Raw genomic sequence first — 25397 nt, 5'->3', positions numbered from 1 at the left:
ACATGTGCCCGCAACCGCTGTTCCATCACTATGTAGTCCAGCAGATGTTCTTGCTTGGACCCGGCATGCATCCATGATGTAGTGTGGATGCGTTGATGCCGGAACAGCATGTTGGTAATTACAAGCCCATGGGCTGCACACAAATCTAGCAGCCTCCTGCTGTTGTTATTGAGCCGATCTGTCCCATGCCTTCCAATCACTCCAGACCAGGTGCCAGCATCCTGGCCAACTCAGGCATTGAAGTCACCCAACAAGATGACTCTATCCCGAGGGGCCACTTTAGCTAGCACCTGTGACAGGACGTCATAGAAGGCATCTGACTCATCGGCCTTGCCTGCATCCCTCCACGGATGTTCGTCTTCAATGGGGGCATAAGTAACCACGACCAACACTCCTTGCCTCTGGTTGATGGGAAGGCGAGCCCAAAGTATCCTGGTGCTTACAGCTTCCCATACCTCACCACCATGCTCCCACGCCCCCTTCATTCTTTTGTTCAGAAGAAGAGACACTCCTTGTTGTTTGGCAGTCTCCTGCACCGAGTAGAGGACTGTCCACCCCTCATGGTGGCAGGAGCCAGAGCCGGTCCACCAGACCTCCTGAATACCACAGAGATCCAGGCGGTACCGGTCCAGCTTCTGACAGAGGAGTGGCAGCCTCTCCTCTGCAGTGAGCATTCTAACATTCCACGTGGCCATCCGAAGTGGTTTTTTGTTGTTTCTGGAAGAGCCCCGAGGGTAAGAATTCAGTCTCCTGGCTCTGCCAAATGGGGTTTGGCCAGGAGATGTCATAGATGCCTGTCCCCCCGAGGCCTCCGGCACAAGCTTAATTAGTTCTTTACATCGTAGTTTAGTGGTAGTTAATTGAAGGTGGAGGGGTTACCAGCCCCTCGCACCTGTCCAGAGCGCCCATTTAGCCGCTGTGGTGGTTACAAATGCCATGAGGGGAAAGGCCAGTCGGAATTGGACATCCCCCTACAGCACTGTCCACGACAGCGTTGCCCTTCCGGCACCACGAGGAGGTAGGGGGTTGTTTGCCAGACACACACACACACTCACACACATAAACACACACACTCACACACACACACTCTCACACACTCTCACACACTACACACACACACACTCTCTCACACACACACACACACACACACACACACACACACACTCACACATACACACTCACACACACACACACACACGCACCCACACTCACACACACACGCACCCACACTCACACACACACACACACACACACTCACTCACACACAAACACACACACACACTCACACATGCACACACACTCTCTCTCACACTCACACAGACACACACACACACTCACACACACAAACTCACACACTCACACACACACACACACTCACACACGCACACACTCTCTCTCACACTCACACTCACACACACACACACACACACACACACTCACACACACACACACACACACACACTCACACACACACACACACACACAGTCATTCACTGAGTTTCACTGCTTGTTGCGTGTGTTTTTAGAGACAATAAGCGGACGACTCCTCATGATTCAAACAATCGCTCCATTTTTCCTCTTGATGAATCACTTGCTGCTATAATTAGTTTCCATCAGTTTGAGTTTCACACAGACACACACTGAAAAGTCAACTGCAGTTGACTTGTACATTAACCACTTCATTACCAGAACTGCTATATCATTACATCGTTTATCATGAATGTTCATCAGAGCAGAACAGCAGGTCATGTTGGACACTTCTGGTTCTGAGCTGGTTCTGAGTCCATCACAATGACAGTGTTCCTCCAGATGTTCTGCAGATCTCTCTTCATCCACACACACTGAATCTACACCTGTCATCATCTGCTCATCTGTCAGATTAAGATGTATTTCTCCAGTGGTCAATGAGAAGATCAAATGTGGGTTTCTCTTCACAGAGGAGACGGCTTGAGTCACCACACCTCCACTTGTTTATCAGACCAATATTAGTTTAATAAAACATAAAATAATAATCAGAATTTTTTTTTTTAAATGGAGCCATTTTTTTAATCTATAGACAACATCTAAATATATATATATATATATATATATATATATATATATATATATATATATATATATATATATATACATAACACAATTTTTTGTTTTTGTATCCTGTATGGGATACATGTTTTTATTTTATTTTATTTTTGTGTAAAATAAAGCAATATCACACGAGCAAGAGCGCTGAGATTTGGCCGCAGGTAATCACGTCTGTGCTGATTTAGGGCCATACAGCACGAGTGTAATATTTCTTTTGTACAACAGTTTAAGGAATAAGTTAATAAAACGAGGAAAAACTATGAACTGTCACAAAAGAACACAGCTGTGCATGGAACTACTTTCTTACACCACTGATCAGGATCTGCCGTTGCTAGTTCAAAAGATGTGCACAATCCTCCATTATTAATTCGAAAGCGTCACTTTAGAACTAGTAACAACGGCTTGGGCTGTTTCTAACAAATTTTTGGAGTAACAAGTATGTGTGTTTGACAGAGAGAGAGCATTTGAGAGACAGAGCAATTAAGAGTGTGTGATTACTTTTGTCTGTCGCACCTTCCAAGCAGAGATGAACAGTAAAGCAATAGCTGTTTAACTCTATTCCTCATCTTTAGTGTTAGTCAGCTTGCTGAAGATAATTTTCTCTGTGTAAAAATAGCCGCCTGAACAGGGTCTTCCCTGAGTATTTCACGGCAGTAGGTTTGTTTCTCTCCTCCGCCATGTTGAATGTTGTTTACATCTGAATTCTGCTCCCAACGCAGAAACTCTGGTAGATAAGCACCTTAAGAATGTGTGAATACATTGTATATTGTGTCTCTTAGCTGTGATGAGCCTTAATGCTGAGTCTGACGCTGTTAGTTGAACTGTATTTTCCAGCTGTTGTAATCTGAGCGATCATGGAGTGAGAAGTAATTGCCGATGACTTCAAAGAAACCGCTCGCTGACTGGCAGCGGCTACTAAAATGAGCGTCAATTCAACTTGCTCATAACACAAAAAAATTGTCTTTTTTCGCTACCTGCTGGCTACAATCTTTAATGTCACAGGGATGAATGAAAAGACATTATCTAGCTTTATTACACAGAACGCCATGAACACAAGCAGAGTGAAGCATCACACAAACTTCACACAAACAGTGAAGCATCTGAGTACTGCTGAGCTGAGACATCAGTACTCAAGGAACATCTCTCATCCAATCAGATTTGAGGACCAGAACTAACTGTTGTATATTTTTTGATACATTAGGCTTTAAAAGGTCATTATCATCCTGAGATCCAGTAATTGATTTTTGTATATGACTTTTGTTCTTTAAGTTTCTCTCAGCCCAGACAGGCCACCGTAATTAATCTTGCTGTATTATCAGATGACTCGCTGGTCTTTTTGGAGATATCAAATGTTTGGGAATTTTGCCATGACAACTTTCTCTCCTTGATCTTTAGACATGTGACATTACAATTCAGCAAATCAAATACAATATGAATAAAATATACACAGTACTGTGCAAACGTCTTAGGCACATAAGATGTTTCACAAAAGCATTTGACTTCAGATGGTTATTTATATCTTCATCTTTAGTGTGTCAATAGGAAATATAAATGTTAGACTCCCAAACATTACTTTTGCAAATAGAAAAGATTAGAATAGAAAAACAGGGAGCCCTGCAACAGATGTCATGGCCCCCACAGATCCCCCCACTGAACATCGAGTCAGTCTGAGATTACATGAAGAGACAGAAGCAATTGAGACAGCTGAAATAGACAGAGGAACTGTGGAGAATTCTCCAAGAACCTTGGAACATCCTATCTGCCAACAACCAAGAGAAACTGTGTCCAGGTGTACCTAGAAGAATTGGTGCTGTTTTAAAGGCAAAGGTGGTCACACCAAATATTGATTTAGCTTTTTTATGTTTACTGGACTTTGTATGACATTAAGTGATAAATGAAAACTATTTATGGCATTATTTTTGAAAATATTTTCACAATACAACATTTTTCACAAGTGCCTAAAACTTTTGCACAGTACTGTATATATATAAAAAAACAATTATAATCATATGTTTTTTATGTACCTAACACTATATTGACATTTAAAAAATGCTAAATTGTAAAACCTTTTTTTTTTTTTTTTTTTTTTTTTTTTGCAGGCTCTCATAAGGTTATAGTAAAATGACATTATAATACCTGTAGCTTGAATGAGGTTTTTATAATGACAGAGCAGGTTGCATATAGAAACAAACATTAAAATATCAGTTCCCACTTATCCCACTTTATTTTATCAAAATGATACATCAGTATTTTCAAAGCTCTGTGTTTTTTATTGTGGTAGGCATGTATAATGATTGAGTGATATCCCTCAAAAGCCTGATGTTTCCTATTTGATGATTTTTCTATAAAATACTGTATGGTTTTTTAAACAAGCACAAGCTGTTATTGTTACTTTTACTTTATCAAAATCAGCAAAGATTTCACAGCAAAAAGATGTGAACGCCACAGTATGAAAGCAGCTATTTTGTAAATTATATTAAGAACAAAGATACAAAGAACAGACATTAAAAACAGGTCTTGCTACCTTGAATGAACGAACGAACTTGGAAGAACAGGAGGACGTAGAATGCATCTATGTGAGTTTTGAGATGTGCTGCGATATGTAGATTCAACAACCTTTTTTTCTTCACAGGAGGATGATGATATCGAACATAAGAACACACATTTGGTGTTTGTCAACAGCTGTCTTCTGCTTCCTGAAGAGCACAGAAACTTCCACCAAGAGCCTTACTTTGGTTTTGATGCATATGCTAGCGCATGCATACATGGCGAGTGCACAAACACCGTATGTATGCAGCACGATTTCTCTTCAACTTAAACACTACTAGAGAAAACAAGAGTTACACACTTATAGCCCTTGTGACAATTAGCCCCAGGAGTTGATGCTTTTTTTTCAATTAACATTTTTTATTGATTCATAGACATATAACAAAGAAAAAACACAACATATATACACTGAATCAACATTTAACATTTAACCCCCACTATTACCCCTCCCCATTCCCAATCACCAACCCCACCCTGACCCCCAACGAACACCCCTGTGGTCACAAATAAGAATACATGACGTGACGCCATGCAAGGAGCAGACGTGTGAGCAACGAGCTCTGCGCACTTTGCTGAATTTTTTATTATTTTCATGTTATAATCTGGTGAATTTTGAAATACCCAGTTATACATTTGTCCTTTGTTGCAAAACATGGCAAAGAAGTCAAAATCCTCAGGCTCTGGAGACATTAAAAGACACTTACGTGTTCAGGATGAAAGCCCCGACAGGCCTACAGACCGGGGACTCGATTTGGATGGCGCGGCGGGAGAAGGAATCCAGCGTCAGTTGTCCAACATGTCGGTGATGTTGACGAAGATTCTTGCTGACTTGGAGGATCTCGCTGTAATACGTTGATCGATTACGGCGATGGAAATAAAATTCTCTGAGTTAGGTACAAGAGTGACTGATGTTGAAAAAGGAATTGATTTTCTGGAATCTTCGGAGAATTAGCCGCTAATCCACCCACGCCCAAAGTTGATTTGGAACATCTCCTTGAAAAGCTTGAAGATTTTGAGAATAGAAGCCGCAGGAATAACGTTCGAATTGTTGGAATTCCTGAGCATGAGGAGGGCATTGATATAGTGAAATTCCTAGACGAGTTTTTCCCGAGTCTGCTCGACATAACAGGCCACAAGCTGGAAATCGAGCGAGCTCACAGAGTGCTAGCTCACAGATCTGCTGAGGGAGACAGGCCCAGATCGATTCTGGCCAGATTTCTGAGATCATCCGATAAAGATCTTGTGTTGTGCCAGGCGAGAAGCAAAGGGAAGCTTTCTTGGAAGAACCATAATATTTTCTTGTTCCCGGACTTTGCGAGTTCGACAAGAGAGAAACGCGATCGGTTCAAGGAATGTAAGAAACTCTTACATCAGAAAAAGATCTCGTTTGCTCTGATGTTTCCGGCCAAACTGAGAATAGAAACGAAGGTCGGTTGCAAAGTATTTACATGTCCAAAACAGGCAATATCTTTTATAGAATCAATGTCTGAGTAAACTATTGGATGTTTCTCATGTGAGTGGGCCTGACTCGCTGTACTTACTCTTGAGGAAGCTGGGCGACATTTTGTTTTTTTTTGCATTGGTTCCACCGAGCGGCTGCAGCTTGTTTTGTGAATAACACTTTTCCTTAAAGAAACTTTTGCATTGATGAAATATTACTTTTGCATTGAAGTTCCCGGACAGATTGAGAGTGGGCATTACAGATGACCGCAAAATATCTACATGCTCACACAAAGGATGTTTTTTATGAAGTCGACGGATTATGTAAGTCATGGTATATACGTTTATGCGGCCTCCGAGTGAATTGACTCGATCATCCGGGGAACAGGGATGCCGGTTTTGTTTCTTTTTGTATTGGTTCCGCCTAGCGGCTGGAGCTTGTTCTATTGAATAACACTGGAACAGCTGTGGATTAATCTGTTCATTCTTCGTGCTTATTCCTCCTGCTGGCTGTAGTTTGTTTTGTTGAGTTTTTTTACGAGACATTGGAATGATTATGTCATCCGCTGAACTCATAACAGCCGGCTCACTGAACATTCGTTTGTCTGTCCGAGGAATCTGAACGGTTTTATATCAGCTGGAATTTGTTTTGTGGATGATCACACCATTGAGACAGTTCTGTGAATGAATCTACACATTGTTTGTGTTCATGCTTCCTATTTGCTGCGTTTATCTTACAAAGTATTTTGTTATGTAATTTGTGAGGCAAAATTGAGCAATCCGATGGCAAAGTTGTCGTGGGGACTCGTGGGCGTTCATGGACCTTTTGAGTTTAAAGGGATTGTCGCTGGTTGGCACTGTCGTGCGTGGGGTTAATGTGCACGTTTTTCTTTTTTCTGTTTGTTTTGTTCGGGGGATGTTCGTGGTTGATTGTTTCACTAATGGGGAATGTGGTCTGTATAATTTTGTTTTTCACACACAATTAATTTTTTTTATTATATCAATATGTCAAATGTTAATATGAGTGTACTATCTCTCTCCACGTGGAATGTGAATGGGTTGGGGCACCCCATAAAAAGAAGGAAGTTTATTATTTTTCTTAAACGTAAGAAATATGATATAGTGTTTCTTCAAGAAACACATCTCTCCCCGCAGGAAGCTGAAAAATTTGGGAAGACATGGGGTGGACATGTTTTTTTTTAGTGTTGGCTCGAGTAAGAGCAGGGGGAGTCATTACATTGATAAATAAACATCTACAATTCAAATGTCTCAAACAGACTAAAGATAAATTAGGAAGAGTCATTATTGTTTTAGCAGAAATTCAAGGGCAAAGATTGATTTTGGCTAATATTTACGCACCTAACGCTGATGATCAGGGCTTTTTTATAGATCTTGAAGGGATGTTGCAAGCCGCTGGCACCCCTCATGATATAATATTGTGAGGAGACTTTAATATTTTGATGGACTCAGTCCTTGATCATAGTGAAGCAAAAGTGTGTAAACCCTCTAGAGCAACATTGACGCTTCACAAGATGTGTAAAAATCTTGGTCTTATGGATATTTGGAGACTTTTGAACCCATCTGGTAGGGACTATACATTTTTTTCATCAGTCCATAAGATTTATTCTAGAATAGATTTTTTTTGATATCCAAATCCCTTATTTCATCTGTTGCAGATTGCTCAATTGGAAACATTTTAGTCTCAGATCATGCCCTGGTGGGTTTAGAGGTGATGCCACATATAGAGAAAAAGAAATCATATAGTTGGCGCTTTAATGTATCCCTTTTGCAAAATCCTGATTTCCAACAAATGTTAAAGACTGAAATCAATGTTTATATGGAGACCAACTGGTCCTCAGTATCCTCTGTGGGTGTGGCTTGGGAGGCACTTAAGGCGGTTCTTAGGGGTTGGATCATACATTATGCCTCATTCATCAAAAAATCCAATGCATGAGAACTCATGGAGTTGGAAGAGAATATTAAAAGTGCAGAGGCAGAGCTGAAGCGCCGTTTGTCATCTGATGGCCTCAGAGAATTGACCCAATTGAAATACAGATATAATACTATTTTGTCATGGAAAGTGGAGTTTTGGTTATTCAGGGCAAGACAGTTATACTTTGAGTCAGGTGACAAAGCAGGGAAGCTTTTGGCTAGATATATAAAGCAGAGAGAGTCTCTTTCTATCATTCCCTCAGTGAAATCTGCTGGTTGTGAAATTTTTACTTCAGCCATTGATATTAATAATGCTTTTAAAGAGTTCTATATTGATCTTTATAGTTCCACGTCTTCGTCTACTGATGAAGATATTAGAAACTTTGTGGAACCATTAAAACTTCCTAAACTGACGATTGAGCAAAAAAACTCTCTTGATTCTGAGATAACCTTGGAGGAGCTTGATGAGGTAATTAAGTCCCTACCTACTGGCAAGGCTCCGGGGCCATATGGTTTTGCCGCTGAATTTCTTTAGATCTTGTGCTACAGAACTGGCTCCACTTTTGTTAGAAGTTTATACTGAATCATTAAAGAATGGAAAGCTTCTGCCAACCATGACACAAGCTCAGATCAGTCTGATTCTTAAAAAGGACAAAGATCCAAGTGAGTGTAAAAGTTACCGTACAATCTCCCTGATCCAACTAGATGTAAAAATATTGTCACAAATTCTGGCCAATCGATTAAGTAAAGTTATAACATCTCTTATACATATAGATCAGGTGGGGTTTATTCGGGGCCGTAGCTCTTCTGATAACATCAGCCATCTCATCAATATCATGTGGTCAGTGGCGAATGATCAGTCTCCAGTCGCTGCCATCTCACTTGACGCCGAAAAGGCGTTTGATATGGTAGAATGGGATTATTTTTTTAAGGTTTTGGAAATGTATGGGTTCGGAAATACTTTTATTGGATGGATTAAGTTACCTTATAGACACCCTGTAGCAGCGGTACAAACAAATGGATTAATTTCAGATTATTTTACTTTGGATAGGGGAACTCGGCAGGGCTGCCCTCTTTCCCCTTTATTGTTCTGTCTTGCCCTGGAACCATTAGCAGCCGCGATAAGAAAGGAGGATGATTTTCCAGGGGTGGTGGCGGGAGGTGTGGCGCATAAACTTCTGCTTTACGCAGAAGATATTTTATTATTTGTCTCTGAATCTACTAGATCTATGCCTTGCCTCCACAGAATTATTAATTCCTTTTCCAAGTTCCCAGGATACTCCCAGCAAATTTGTCTGATTTAGTTAGTGTCAATTTTGACCCTTTAATAAAAAGATTTTTGAGTGATGTGGGCAGGTGGAATTCATTACATTTATCTATGATTGGGAAGGTTAATGTTATTAAAATGAATTGTATTCCAAAATTGAACTACCTGCTACAGTCCCTACCTGTAGATGTCCCCTCTCTTATTTCAAGCAATTTGATAGCATAGCGAAGTCCTTCATTTGGAATGGTAAATGTCCCAGATTGCATTTTAATAAGTTACATAGGCTGATTGACAAAGGTGGGCTAGGCCTACCCAAGATTTTGTTTTATTACTATGCGTTCAGTCTCAGACATTTGGCTCATTGGTCACTTCCACCTGAAAGAGCCCCTCCCTGGTTTGTTATTGAACAGGTAGTTCTTGCCCCTATTTCACCGTTACAAAGCATCTCTATCAAACTAATTGGAAAAGTTAAGTTACACCCCGTTATTTCGCATTTACACTCGGTATGGACTAAAGTATCCAGATTGTTTAAATTGGACACTTATTTAAATATTGCCTCAAGCATATGGCAGAACCCAAGATTGTGTATTGGCAAGTCCCCTTTCTGCTGGCCAGAGTGGATTGTGAAGGGGGTTGCTGCACTCGGTGACCTATATGAAAGTGGTGTGTTAAGATCGTTTGAAAACTTGGTCCAACATTTTGGGATCCCCAGACCTCAGTTTTATAAGTATTTACAATTGCACCACCTGCTTTGTACTATTTTTGGGAGTAGCACACACCCCCCTGAGGAGGCAGATGCTTTGGGAGAGGTGATTGCGGCTTTTGGAAAAGGTCATGAGGCATCAGTGTACTACTCCCTATTAATTCAGAGTATGGGGAATGGAGCTTTAACTTCTACTAAGAAATTATGGGAGAAAGATTTGAATTTGGTATTGGAGGATGGAGTGTGGACTAAGATTCTGAAAAATGTCAAGTTTACATCTAGAGATGCAAGGGTTCGCCTTATGCAATTTAAGATTTTACAAAGACTTTATTGGACCCCCTCTAGATTATACAGGCTTGGTCTTAAAGACACACCCACATGCTGGTGATGCCAATCAGAAGTTGGAGACATAACCCATGTTTTTTCGGAAAGCGTTAAGATCCAAGATTTTTGGTTAAATATTCAGAATTATTTGCGTGACATTCTGGACACTCAAATTTTACTTGGGGTGGGGAAGTTATAAATTCGGGTGACAAATATATAAAAATTGGGTTCTGACTAACGTGATGATCGGAAGACAAATTATTTTAAGGGGATGGAAGTCAGACGGAGCGCCACCATTGCGGAGATGGGGAGGGTGGCGGCTTATGAGAGGATGATAGATGGAAGGCTGGGGTGGGAGGACTTATTTTTCAGGAAGTGGGGTAGGTATTTGGTAGTTTTGGAGGACTCTAGGGGAAGGGATGAGGAGGGAGATGTTTAGTTTAATTATGTATATTTATTATATATTTTATTTTTTATTTATTTTTTATTTCATTGTTTGTGTGTGTGTATTATTTTATGTGACCACAGGGGTGTTCTTTGGGGTAGGGTGGGGTTGGTGTTTGGAGAGGGATGTTAATGAGTGTTAAAAGTTAAATGTTGATTCGGTGTGTATATGTTGTGTTTTTCTCTGTTGTGCTTTCTTTTTGAATCAATAAAAAATGTTAATTACAAAAAACAAATAAGAATACACACACAAGAAAAAAAAAGAAGAAAAAAAATAACTAAAAACTAAACTACTCTCTCCACAGCCCCTCCCCGCGAGTCTCCCAAAAACACTAAGTACTTGCCCCATTTCCCATTAAACAAATTCCGAACCCCCAGCCTTCTGCTTGACCCATCCTCGAAAGCCGCCACCCTCCCATCTCTGCACACCACTCCTGAAATGAGGGCGCTCCATCCGACTTCCATCCCCTTAAAATAATTTGCCTGCCAATCATAACACTGGTCAGAACCCAATTTTTTATGTGTTTATTCCCTATATTTATGACTGCCCCAACGCCCAAAATACAGAGTCTGGGGCAAAATGAAATCTGAGTGCCCAATACGTCACACATAAAACTCTGAACCCTCAACCAAAATGATTGGATCTTAACACACCACCAAAACACATGGGTTGGTTCTCTATCTTCTGATAGGCATCACCAGCAGGTGGGTGTGTCTTTAAGACCAAGCCTATACAATCTAGAGGGGGTCCAATAAAATCACCCTTGCATCTCTAGATGTAAACTTGACATTTTTTAGAATCCTAGCCCACTCTTCCTCCTCCAATACCAAGTTTAAATCTTTCTCCCATAATCTCTTGATAGAAGATAAAACTCCATCCCCCAGACACTGAATTACATTTACATTTACATTTATTCATTTGGCAGACACTTTTATCCAAAGCGACTTACAAAAGAGGAAAACATAAGTGAATCATCTTAAGGAGACAGTGGTATGAAAAGTGCCATATTACAAAGTTTCACTAGCATCAGAGTAGTAGCATTCAAAACAGATTAAAGTGCAACAAGAATTTTAATTTTATTTTTATTTTTTAGTGACTGGTTAAATGCTCACGGAAAAGATGTGTTTTTAGCCATTTTTTGAAGACAGGAAGTGAGTCTGCTTCACGGATGGAGTTGGGAAGGTCATTCCACCAACGTGGTACGGTGAAGCCGAAAGTCTGGGAAAGTGTTTTGGTGTCTCTTTGTGTTGGTACAACAAGGCGACGTTCCTTAGCCGACCGCAGGCTTCTAGAGGGCACGTAGCTCTGCAGAAATGATTTTAGGTATGCTGGAGCAGACCCAGTGATTGTTCTGTATGCCAGCATCAGAGCCTTGAACTTGATACGTGCATCAACCAGCAGCCAGTGAAGAGAGACAAGGAGAGGTGTAACATGCGCTCTCTTTGGTTCATTAAAGACCAGACGTGCTGCTGCATTCTGGATCATTTGAATTAGCAAGGAGTAATACACTGATGCCTCATGACCTTTTCTAAAAGCAGTAATCACCTCTCCCAGAGTATCTGCTGCTTTAGGGGGGGTGTATGCTACTCCCAAAAATAGTACAGAGCAGGTGGCACAGCTGTAAATACCTAAAGAACTGAGATCTGGGAATCCCAAAATGTTGAACGAAATTTTCAAAAGATCTCAACACTCCACTCTCATATAGGACACCGAGTGTAGTAACCCCACTCACAATCCACTCTAACCAGCAGAAAGGGGACTTATTAATACATAAGGGTTCAGCCATAGGCTCGAGGCAACATTTAAATAAATGTCCGAATTAAACACTCTGGACACTTTTGTCCATACCGAGTGCAAATGCGAGATAACGGGCTGTAACTTAACTTCTCCGATTAGTTTGATAGAAAGGCTTTGTAATGGCAAAATAGGGGCAAGAACTTCCTGTACAATACAAAACCAGGGAGGGGCTCTCTCAGGTGGAAGAGACCAATGACCAAACAAGCCCCTGGAGCCTTGCCTGTAGGCAAGGCCTTAATTAGCTCATCAAGCTCCTCCAAGGTTATCTCAGAATCAAGAGAATGTTTTTGCTCAGGCGTCAGTTTAGAGAGTTCTAATGGTTCCACAAAGTTTCTAATATCTTCATCAGTAGACGAAGATGTGGAACTACAGAGATCAAGATAGAATTCTTTAAAAGCATTATTAATATCAATGGCTGAGGTAAAAATTTCACTACCAGCAGATTTCACTGAGGGAATGATAGAAAAAGACTCTCTCTGCTTTATATATCTAGCTAAAAGTTTTCCTGCTTTGTCCTCCGATTCAAAGTATGACTGTCTTGCCCTGAATAACCAAAACTCCACCTTCCGTGACAAAATAGTATTATATCTTTATTTCATTTGGGTCAATTCTCTGAGGCCATCAGACGACATTCGGCGCTTCAGCTCTGCCTCGGCGCTTTTAATATTCCCTTCCAACTCCACGAGTTCTCGTGCTTTGGATTTTTTGATGAATGAGGCATACTGTATGATCCTAAGAACCGTCTTAAGTGCCTCCCAAGCCACGCCCACAGAGGATACTGTAAACATTGATTTCAGTCTTTAACATTTGTTGGAATTCAGAATTTTGCAAAAGGGATACATTAAAGTGGCAACTTAAAAAAAAAAATTTAAAAGCCCACATTCCAACATTATTGCAACAATAAAACCCCAAACTTCCCTCAGAACCAAACAAACAGAAAAAAGAAAAACGTGCGCATTAACCCCGTGCACGACAGCGCCAACTGGTGTCCATCCCTCTACACTCAAACGGTCCATGTACGCCTACGAGAACCCCCGCGACAACTTTGCCGTCAGATTGCTCAAGTCCGGTGTTTCTATACAAAATTTGTAAGACAGAATTACACAACAGCAGATAATCTATGAAACAAACTCCAGCCAATAGGCGGGATAAACACAAAGAATGTGTAGATTCATCCACTTAACTGTCCCGAAGGTGTGTTCTTCCACAAAACAAACTCCAGCCGCTAGCAGAACCAGCACAAAAAATTCAGTGAGCTGGCCCATTCAACTGTTACATGAGTGCAACAGATGACCCAATCACTCCAATGTCCTGCAAGAAATACTCCACAAAACAAACTCCAACTAATAGGAGGCGTAAGCACAAAGAATGTGCAGATTCATCCACAACACTGTCCCGAAGGAGTGCTGCTACACAAAACAACTCCAGCCACTAGGTGGAACCAGCAAAAAAAAAAAAAAGAAAAGGTGCTCAGCTTCCTCGGACGGTCAAGTGGATGTTCAGTGAGTCAGTCCACTTGGCTGCAACATGAGTATCACCAAATGACTTACTTACTCCATTGAATTTATGAAGGACAATGATTGCTGTGGGCATGTAAATGTTTTACGTCCATCCTTAGCATCTATTCTCAATATGGCCGGGAACATCAGAGCAAAAGCGACCTTCCATTGATGTAAGAGTTTCTTGCATTCATTGAATCGATCACGTTTCTCTCTTGTCGAATTCTGTCCGGGAACAAGAAAATGCTGTGGTTCTTCCAAGAAAGCCTTCCTTCACTCCTTGCCTCACATAACACGAGATCTTATCGGATGGTCTAAAAAATTTGGCCAGAATTGATCGGGCCTGTCTCCCTCCACAGATCTCCGGGCCAGAACCAAGTGAGCTTGCCCAATTTCCAGTTTAAGGCCTGTTATGTCGAGCAGACTCAGAAAGAGCCCATCCAGAAATTTCACCATATCTCGACCTTCTTCTCGAGAGGTGCTCCAAATCTACTGATTAGCAGCTAATCCCCTCTCCGATAACTCCAGATAATCGATCCGTTTCTCGACCTCCGCCACTCTTGTAACCATATCAGTGAATTTCGTCTCCTTGGCAGTGATCGATTGACGTATTACAGCAAGGGCCTCCAAGTCAGCAACGACCTTTGCCAGCATTGCCGACACATTCAGCAATTCACGCCGAATATCCTTCACTTCTCTGGCCAAATTGATTCCCTGGTCCGAGGCTTCCTTTACTCGTTTTCCACAGCATGTAATTTTCTGGTGACGCTTATGTAAATGATGAACATTACATCCAAGAAAGACTTCACTATTTTGTTCAAATTCTTTGTTTGCTGCCACAATATGTAGTGATTGTGGGTTTCCCTCTTACTTCATACTCCAGGATTCCCCAAGTGCATATGCAGATGTGAGGAACAGCATTTGTCTTTTTTAAATTGGTGTGTTCGAGCTGATTTTGTGTGTGATTTCCCCTCTCCTACTGTACTCCCCAGAAATGTTGAATTCATGTCTGGTCTTTCTACTGTAAGAACCCTACATGTGTTTGTTTATATGGCTATATAAGGCCCATTCTCCGGGAGAAGCCTCGGTGTTTTAAACAGCTTTCTCTTATAATCCCTTATAAGCAGTGATCGATTTGTAAAAAAATCAAGGGGGATGGTGTTGTCAAAGGTTTTTTTTTGTTTTGGGGGGGGGGGGGGGGGTCTAATACTTATGAGGTCATTGACAAATAAGTTTGTCAATGGTGTTAAAATTTGAAATCATTTAAAAATCTAGTTTTAAACACTTGTGTCATGTTTTCAGAAATGTAATCTTTGTGTCCAATTTTGTTTTATTAATTTTTGAAAAACCTTTATAGCATATTCTACAAAAAATAGTTAAAACTTTAAATTGTCATGTGGTAAAACCATCAAGTAAAAAATATATATCATACTTTCTTTGCACCTTGAATACATGAGAGTATAAACAATTTCATCAATAATTTCCAAAAAGTTTTCAAACACATTTTTCAAAGTAATATTTATATATATTTATAAAATGCTTTTTTTCTAGATCGCGCACCCACTGTTACAGACACGCATTTTTTCTACTCCAATAACTGAACAAGTAAAGGAAGTTTGGGCTGTTTCTATGAAGGATGCTTAAACAGTGATGTAACAGTTGTTCTACACACAAAAGCGTTTTATAAGCGAAACCCTGAAAATTGTTAAAAACGTACACGTTGCAACTGAACACTTGTAATAGCAAAATCTTACATTCTGTTCTCTTTTTTTTTTTTTTTTTAAGAAAGACTTTATTTCCTTGTACTATTCCCTTGGTCATTTTTGAAAGTGCGTGAAACTTTCGAAAACTTGCGTTACCTTAGGAAGGACAAATCAACCCATCACTATACTCCGACATACCTGCCAGTGTTTTCAGAAAACCGGCGCCTTTTCGCAGTGAAGAGAGAGCTTGCATGCTCATAGTTGCCAGATTGCGTGTCAAAAGCATCACCTTGCAAAATATTTCCTAACTGTACAAATGACAAGATTTGATAGGGGGATTTCACCTATAGAAATCTGTCAACTTTACACATGTCGAAATCTAATTCTGACCAGCAAATCACCGTTATTTAAAGTCTGTTATTTATCAAATGTAGAAAATTAAATATTTTACTTGCATGATTAGTTCTAAGTAATACATGACACAATTAATCTGAAGGGGATGGTAAGGGGGGATGGTGGTTTTACAAGGGGGATGCTTTTTGGTATTTCTTGCAACAAGGGGGATGCCATCCGTACACATCCCCTCTCAATTCAAGTCCTGCTTATAAAGACTATGGCATTCTCGTTTACATGATGTTTCAGAACACCACTTTCTGCAAAACCCCTGTAATAAACCATTTTCTTAAGTGCATGTTAATGGGTCAGCATTTACAGTTTGAGAAAATTTACCAATTTACAGTACTTATCGTTTTTCTACATATTAAGTTGGGAAAGGACAAAGTATTTTAACACTGAAAGAGTTACACACTTCAGCTTTAACTAATAAAAAAGGGCATGTTCACTGTTAAAGACATTCAAATGCAAAGGGTCTTTCATGCATTGAATGTTCGTGGCATATTTTTGGAAACAGAGAGAAGTCTTTCTCAGTGCGGTTTAAACTCACCGTCTTAATTTAACACTGAAGCAAATCTCCACAGACGTAACAGCAAACTACAGTCAATCAACCGTATCACAGCTGCTTCACACACACACAAGTGAAATCATTTAGACACTAATGATGGGTTATAAAAGCATGCTCCAGAGCAGAATCAACCCTGCATTGTGGTGCCAAAGGTAAACACTAGACACACTAGACTTTGAGCATGTGAAATTAGTTCAGACAATACAAATTCAATCTGACAGCAATACAGTTTATATGTACCTTAAACTTTGCAATCCAATACAAATATTTGTATACATGTGCATAACATGTATTCTGAATAAAACTTGTGCACATCTGAAGAGCGTCAGTCATCATGTTCTGAAGAAGCGGAGAAAACCACCGTGAGCATATGGCACTAAAGTCGACAATTGCCATTTTTGCTTTGTTGACTTATCTATGAATATCTAAGAAAAGCTTTCTTCTTACTTTCTTATTATGTTAGTCACTTTACTCAGCAAACAAAGAGAATTAGAAGCAACGTCCCAACATCCAGTCTCATGCCCATTCCTCCTCTAACAACCTGATATCTCTGGATGAGAGTACAAATTAAAGACTGCAGAAGAGAGTTGTTTAGAGATGCAGAATGGATTTTTTTTTTTAGAATGATACATATATATATTTTGCTTTATTGAATGTCATGAAAGAACATATGAGCCCTGAAGAATATACAGTGTGAGCACACATTCTTACACTTAATGACGTGTGTTGCCATCACTTTGTGTAAATGAGGTTCCTGCGGTGAGCACACCGATGAGCCAAAACTTTATAACCACTCTCAGGTGAATTGAATAACGTTGATCATCTCTTAACAAGGCCACATGTCACGGTCTGGGTAGATTAGATGGTAAGCGAACAATCAGTTCTTATAGTCAACGTGTTGAATGCAGGAATAAAGACCTGAGCGACTTTGACCAGGGCCAAATTGTTATGGCCAGTGGGTCAGAGCATCTCTGAAACAGCAAGGCTTGTGTGGTGCTCCTGGTCAGCAGTGGTGAGTACCTACTGACAGTGGTCCAAGGAGGGACAAACCACAAACTGGTGAGAGAGTGTTGGGTGCCCAAGGCTCATTGATGCGCGAGGGCAACGAAGGCTATTCCATCTGGTCCAAACCAACAGAAGGTCTACTGTGGCACAAGTCACAGACAATTTTAATGATGGTTACGGGAGGAATGTGTCACAACACACAGAGCATCGCACCCTGCTGTGTATGGGGCTACATAGCCGCAGACCAGTCAGAGTGCCCATGATGACCCCTGTCCACCGTCAAAAGCGCCTACAATGGGCATGCAAGCATCAGAACTGGACCTTGGAGCAGTGGAAAAAGGTCGCCTGGTCCAATGAGTCCTGTTTTTTCTTTTACATCATGTGGACAGCCGTGGATATGTGCGGCATTAACCAGGGGAAGTGATGGCACCAGGATGCACTTTGGGAACAAAACAAGCCGGTGGAGGGAGTGTGAAGCTCCCTTCTGCTAGAACATTGTGAAGCAATGTTCTGCTGGGAAACTCTGGGTCCGGCCATTCATGTGGATGTCAATTTGACACATGCCAACTACCTAAACATCATTGCAGGCCAGGTACAAGTCTGTGGGATATGCTGGACCAACAAGTCTGATCCATGGCAACTACACCTCGCAACTTACAGGACTTGAAGGATCTGCTGCTAATGTCTTTATGCCAAATACCACAGGACACCTTTAGAGGTCTTGTAGAGTCCATACCTTGACGGGTCGGTGCTGTTTTTGCTGCATGTGGAGGACCAACAGCATATAAGTCATAATGTTTTGGATCATCAGTGTATGGTGTAATTTTCAAAGTGGAATTCATAAAAGCACTGTTCACTGTACATGTACACAAGGTATTTTTGAATTTGATTGAGAAAGTAGAAAGATTCAAAGGTTGACATACACTATATTGCCAAAAGTATTCGCTCACCCATCCAAATAATTGAATTCAGGTGTTCCAATCACTTCCATGGCCACAGGTGTATAAAATGAAGCACCTAGGCATGCAGACTGCTTCTACAAACATTTGTGAAAGAATGGGCCGCTCTCAGGAGCTCAGTGAATTCCAGCGTGGTACTGTGATAGGATGCCACCTGTGCAACAAGTCCAGTCGTGAAATTTCCTCGCTACTAAATATTCCACAGAGTGGAAGTGATTGGGAATGACAGCAACTCAGCCACGAAGTGGTAGGCCACGTAAAATTACAGAGTGGGGTCAGCGGATGCTGAGGCGCATAGTGCGCAGAGGTCGCCAACTTTCTGCAGAGTCAATCGCTACAGACCTCCAAAGTTCATGTGGCCTTCAGATTAGCTCAAGAACAGTGCGTAGAGAGCTTCATGGAATGGGTTTCCATGACCGAGCAGCTGCATCCAAGCCATACATCACCAAGTGCAATGCAAAGCGTCGGATGCAGTGGTGTAAAGCACGCTGCCACTGGACTCTAGAGCAGTGGAGACGCGTTCTCTGGAGTGACGAATCACGCTTCTCCATCTGGCAATCTGATGGACGAGTCTGGGTTTGGCGGTTGCCAGGAGAACGGTACTTGTCTGACTGCATTGTGCCAACTGTGAAGTTTGGTGGAGGGAGGATTATGGTGTGGGGTTGTTTTTCAGGAGCTGGGCTTGGCCCCTTAGTTCCAGTGAAAGGAACTCTGAATGCTTCAGCATACCAAGAGATTTTGGACAATTCCATGCTCCCAACTTTGTGGGAACAGTTTGGGGATGGCCCCTTCCTGTTCCAACATGACTGCACACCAGTGCACAAAGCAAGGTACATAAAGACATGGATGAGCGAGTTTGGTGTGGAAGAACTTGACTGGCCTGCACAGAATCCTGACCTCAACCCGATAGAGCACCTTTGGGATGAATTAGAGCGAAGACTGCGAGCCAGGCCTTCTCGTCCAACATCAGTGTCTGACCTCACAAATGCGCTTCTGGAAGAATGGTCAAAAATTCCCATAAACACACTCCTAAACCTTGTGGAAAGCCTTCCCAGAAGTGTTGAAGCTGTTATAGCTGCAAAGGGTGGGCTGACGTCATATTAAACCCTATGGATTAAGAATGGGATGTCACTTAAGTTCATATGCGTCTAAAGGCAGGTGAGCGAATACTTTTGGCAATATAGTGTAGCTAATATTCTTCAATTTTACAGATTATTTAAGATCTACACCACCCCTTTCAGTCGGATGTAAATTTTATACAGATCGAGCTCAATAAGTTCAACTGAGGTGTCTACATGAATGTTTTTCAGTCTGAGCTACCAGTTGTATTATTATGTATTAAAGTAAACAGATTTGACGTGTTTTCAATACATTTACATTTATTCATTTGGCAGATGCTTTTATCCAAAGCGACTTACAAAAGCAGAATAATACAACATAAGTGATTCATCTTAAGGAGACAGCAGTATGAAAAGCACTGCATTACAAAGTTTCAATTGCATCAGAAAAGTATTAGCCAAGACAGATTAGAGTGCAACAAGAATAATATATATAATGGAGTTTCATAACAAAGTTCGGGAGGAGCATGTTCATTTAATCCGACCAATCACATCGTCAGAGTAAGTGAACATAAACAGCTGCTTACATCCATGCTGTGACGATTCCTCCAGCATTCGGCTCCACCCACTTACCCATGACAGGTCCATGCGACACAGGTGATTCCTGTGGGCCTAATTACCTCGCCAAGCATCTCGTTTAGGGCATGTTCCATTCAGTGATCGTTCTATGCCCTATTACCTTTGAAAACTTTACCATCATCTGTGAGATATTTGGAGGGCCAAGAAGTAGAGGGCTCAAAAAATTCGGAACTCACTTTTAAGTCTTTATTATCAGAAATTCCATTTGAGGTTATCTTCCAACATGACTATCAGGATTGTTCTCCCTTCAAAGTGCCCTTCTGAGTGTGATTATTCCGTTTGGAACACAGGGGCATTATGACACAAGCGAACTCCTTCCAAACGACCGCTACTCTAATTCATCCTGGTACTTATTTTCTGGTACCTTCTAATTTAATGACAAATCACAGCTTTAAATAACATTGTATGTATACACATGCAGGCATGTATCCTGACATTGTTACATACTGTATGTTCCAGATATTTAATCTAGCAAACAATTAAGTTTAAGGTGTGTGTGTGTGTGTGTATGTGTGTGAGTCTGTGTGTGTGTGTGTGTGTGTGTGTGTGTGTGTGAGTGTGTGTGTGTGTGTGTGTGTGTGTATGTGAGTGTGTGTGTGTGTGTGTGTGTGTGTGTATGTGAGTGTGTGTGTGTGTGTGTGTGTGTGCGTGTATGTGAGTGTGTGTGTGTGGGGGGGGTGAGTGTGTGTGTGTGTGTGTGTGTGTATGTGAGTGTGTGTGTGTGTGTGTGTGTGTGTGTGTGTGTGTGGGTGTGAGTGTGTGTGTGTGTATGTGAGTGTGTGTGTGTGTGTGTGTGGGTGTGTGTGTGTGTGTGTGTGAGTGTGTGTGTGTGGGGGTGTGTGTGTGTGTGTGTATGTGAGTGTGTGTGTGGGTGTGAGTGTCTGTGTTTGTGTGTGTGGGTGTGTGTGTGTGTGTGGGCAGGTTTAAGTGGTCTACGAGGACTTTTTTTAGGTTATAAACTGGTAATTACAAGGGTATTATGCTATAAATGTGGTTTATGAGGACATTTCTAGTGTCCCCATAATTCAAATCACTTATAAATCATACTAAACAATGTTGTATTGAAAATGTAAAAATGCAGAAAGTTTTCTGTGAGGGTTAGGTTTAGGGGTAGGGTTAGGGTTAGGGGATAGAATCTATAGTTCATACAGTATAAAAATCATTATGTCTATGGAGAGTCCTCATAAGGTTAGACACACCAACATGTGTGTGTGTGTGTGTGTGAGTGTGTGTGTGTGTGTGTGTGTGTGTGTGTGTGTGAGTGTGTGTGTGTGTGTGTGTGTGTGTTTGTGTGTGTGTGTGTGTGTCTGACTACTTTTACAATGTTGTTCAATTGTGATGTAAGTTTGTGCTTCCTTTTGGTCACGATTAAAAAACCTTCACTGTCTGAGACTGACCAGAGAAAGACTTAGTGAAAGAGAGAGAGAGAGTTTTCTGGACAGGAGGATGTACTTGTACAATATGGTGATGCTGATAAGAGTCAAAAACTGCCTGCAGGCCTGAGATAAGAACAACTCTCTCTCTCTCTCTCTCTCTCTCTCTCTCTCTCTCTCTCTCTCTCTCTCTCTCTCTCTCTCTCTCTCTCTCTCTCTCTCTCTCTCTGTGTGTGTCTCTCATCCACTACTTATTCAGTCCGACTAGTGGCCAACTAGAGCAGAATGTCAGCAGGAGGGGTCAGAGGTTGAGGGAGGGGAGAGAGAGACAGACAGACAGACAGACAGACACATGGGCATCATTCCGTCAGAGTGATCGCTGGAGAAACACACACTCACAGAGAACAAACTCACAGAGGAAAAGAGAAGGAAGTGTGAAAAGACAGACACGAGAAAGACGTGCAGATCACTGAACGGACAATACGACTGAAGACAAGTGGACACGAGAGACGGTAAACACGGTGAGTGTCTCACATTAGATCACAACTATTACTGTGTTCAAGACATATTTGATTCCTGTCACTGTTAAATATGAATTCATTGTTCAGAATCATCATTGTTCATTAATTAGCATATAAATGGCATTATTCTGTTTTGAAGCAATATTGACATCTTGAATATGAAAATGAAATAAACTAATTGTCCTGAAACTCATTTGAGAATCTGAAAGTTCCTGTGAGTTTGTGTTTCATTAATTCTCTCTGCAGTAACAGCATCTGTATAAAGTCCAAACGTGAACATGAACTCTTGAGATTGAAAGTAGAATGTGTCTGAGAGAGAGAAACGCTGCCGAAAGACTCGTCTGGATTACTGTCAAACGACTGGAATAAACGTGACAGATGAAGATTGAAATCTGTTTCCTGTCCATGAACTAACCGTCTGAAGATTTTAGTTCTGTGTGAGATAATGGACAAAACTAAAACTCATAAAGTTTATTAAATTGGACAGAAAAAGGAAGCAAACTTGGAGGAAAAACAGTCGCCATTTAAAGGATGGAAAAAGAGAAGTGTGATTTGAATCATTCTGGATTCATTCTGTCTGTTCTGTTGTATTGATCACATTGATCCACTGATATTAGTTTGCCAATGAGAGAGAGAGAGCAAAGCGGCTGATATAAAGCTGATACATACACCATACTTCATTTAATGACAGCAAAGAAGACATAAAATTGCTGAAATTAAATGCACAATCCTTTTACACAATATTTACTCAACATGGAAGCCAACAGTTAAATCCATAATTTTGGCTGAAGTAATATTAGTGAAAGTTTGCCAAGGATTCTTTAAATTGATCAAAAATATTGCCAAAATCATTAGTAATGTTGCAAATTATTTTTACTGTTAGAAATTAACACGTCACATTTGTATTTATTTAAAAATAAAAATTTTACCCTTGATTTTCAGCAGTCATTTCTTTGGTCTATTAGGAATATACCGAGTCATGTAAACCTTAAGAAATCATTCTAATGTGCTAATTTGGTCCTCAAGAAGCTCTTCAGATGACATCGCAAAACAGCGTTATTTTTATTCAGTTGTGGAAGTATTGAGCACACTTGCATTTTTATAAGTTGCATGCCAAATTTTGGTTTTAAAAATGGTCAAAAAGAAACAAATTTCTCTAGAAATGCATCAGTCTGTTGTTCTGTTGAGAGATGAAGGTGAACGCTCTGCTGGCTTAAAAGAAGAAATCAAACTGGATCTGACAGAAAGGGAAGTGGATGACAACAAGAAGAAGACGAGTTCATCTGAGTCTCTAGTTTGACAAACAGAGTCCTCACAGCTGCTAAACTGACAGATTTAATGAACAAAACATGACAAACACTTGTATTAATGCAAGCCGAGGATTCTAGGATAAACAGAAACTAGTGAAGAACACTGCATTTATTTAAACTGAAATAGTCATTTGTATCATTATAAATATCTTTACTGTAATTCTTGATCAATTGAATGCAACATTGGTGAACAGAAGCATTAGTGTCTTTCCAAAACAAAAATGTCTTCTTGTTGTAAACATTTTAATCAGTTGTGTAGATGTCTGGCATTTTTCTTATATGGTCATCGACAGAGTCTCAGTGTTTCTCTCTCTGGACTGTAATGTGTGTGTTTCTGATGAGATACGTACGTGAAACACACGATACGTGAAATCTCACCGATTTTCTGTCAATTTCCTGCACAGAGTGACCTCACTGTTCTAGTTTACATTACACCGATTGAATGTGTCACTCCCTTAAATACCTGAACTTTGTGTGAACAGATTAAACACTCAGAAGAGGAGTGACTCTAGATTTAACTGCAGTGTGAACGTGAACACTGATAAGACTGTTTTGTTGTTTCAGGTCCAAACAGAAGCGAGTTTGAGAGCTGCAAATCAACTGAAGGGCGTACATGAGACACAATGAGAAGCAGCTGAGATCATCTTCAGTCTCAGGAGGACTCATGAGTCTCTGATGATGACAGAGAACATGGAGCCGCCTATCTCACCCTCCTCCACCACCCCATCTCCGTCTGTCATCCAGCGTGTCAGTCCCGCACACACAGCCTCCACACATGCTAACAACACAAAGGAGACTGACAGCCATGCGGAAGAGATGCCTAGCACGGATGAGCCAGCGGCCACCATAGCTAAGACAGAACCGAGCCAATCTGAGACAGCGACGAGCCTCTCCACAACATCCACAGACTCCAGCGCCACTCATGCCTCCTCGTCCTCAACGGCGCTCCCTCCAAACGTTCCAGTGATCAGTCTGGGTCACAGTAAACCGCCACTACCGCCACTCCCCCTGCTGACCCCCCCACTGACGGCGCTGCATCCCGCACCCCCCCTCCCACGCGGCCCCGCTGAACTGCGTCTGGCGCAGCTCTCCTCGCTGTCTGCCGTGGGACCGGCCCCTGCCCTCCTGCCACCCCCCTTTCTGCAGACACACCCCTTCATCCATACGTGAGTTCATGCTTTATAATGCGCACAATAAACATATTACTTTACTGGTGAGTTCAGCAAAAAAGTAATCACATTACTAATGACTTTTAAGTAGCTTTCTAAAAGACTTAATGTTCTTGTTGCACACCCCTTGAGCTGTCACAGAAACACAAACATGTGTACATATGATCATAATTCATCTTTTAAAAGTATTCTACATTGAATAAAACATATGTGTAATGTAAGGCTCGTAATGTACTTAACACTAATTACCTTATTAAGAAGTCAGTAGATGTAATCAGATTACAAGAATTTATATTGCAATGCATTAGGGTTAGGGTTAGGTTAGTTACACTACTTTTTTAAATAATCAGATTACAGTAACTAATTACTTTGTAATCAGATTACAGCCTAAACTGTAGATTAACACTTTGAGCATGTATGAGGTCAGGACGTGCTGACTTAAGAAGACAAACGCCTGTGATTCGGGAGTCAAAAAATGTCATCAAATTGGCAGATAGTAAAACTAAAACGAAAGCCCTTCCAAGTGGATGAAGAAATTTGTCATCAGCTTGTAGGAACAGTAAGTGATTCTGTTACTTATGATAAAGTAAATAACCTCATTGAGGAACGAGTTTTAGTGCTGATGTGTGATTGGTAACAAAACGGATAAAAGTCGTGCAA

General features: G+C 40.9%; 1 protein-coding gene across 3 annotated transcripts in view; it reads left to right on the top strand.

The window, feature by feature from the left end:
* Positions 1-25397, top strand: part of lyl1 (LYL1 basic helix-loop-helix family member) — a 41104-nt gene that overhangs the window by 4111 nt on the left and 11596 nt on the right. For all 3 annotated transcript variants that reach the window (XR_007898075.1, XM_051706451.1, XM_051706452.1), the window contains exons 2-4: positions 4718-4870; positions 21997-22258; positions 24133-24734. Coding sequence is in view for 2 of the 3 variants with exons in the window: in XM_051706451.1 (XP_051562411.1) it covers positions 24244-24734 (491 nt within the window). In the remaining variant the exon portion in view is untranslated. The remainder of the gene's footprint in view (positions 1-4717; positions 4871-21996; positions 22259-24132; positions 24735-25397) is intronic.

Source organism: Myxocyprinus asiaticus, chromosome 9 (assembly GCF_019703515.2).
Source record: "Myxocyprinus asiaticus isolate MX2 ecotype Aquarium Trade chromosome 9, UBuf_Myxa_2, whole genome shotgun sequence".
In the NCBI taxonomy this organism is placed as follows: domain Eukaryota; kingdom Metazoa; phylum Chordata; class Actinopteri; order Cypriniformes; family Catostomidae; genus Myxocyprinus; species Myxocyprinus asiaticus.
Note: the sequence above shows the minus strand (reverse complement) of the source record. Positions and strands in the feature narration are given on the sequence as shown.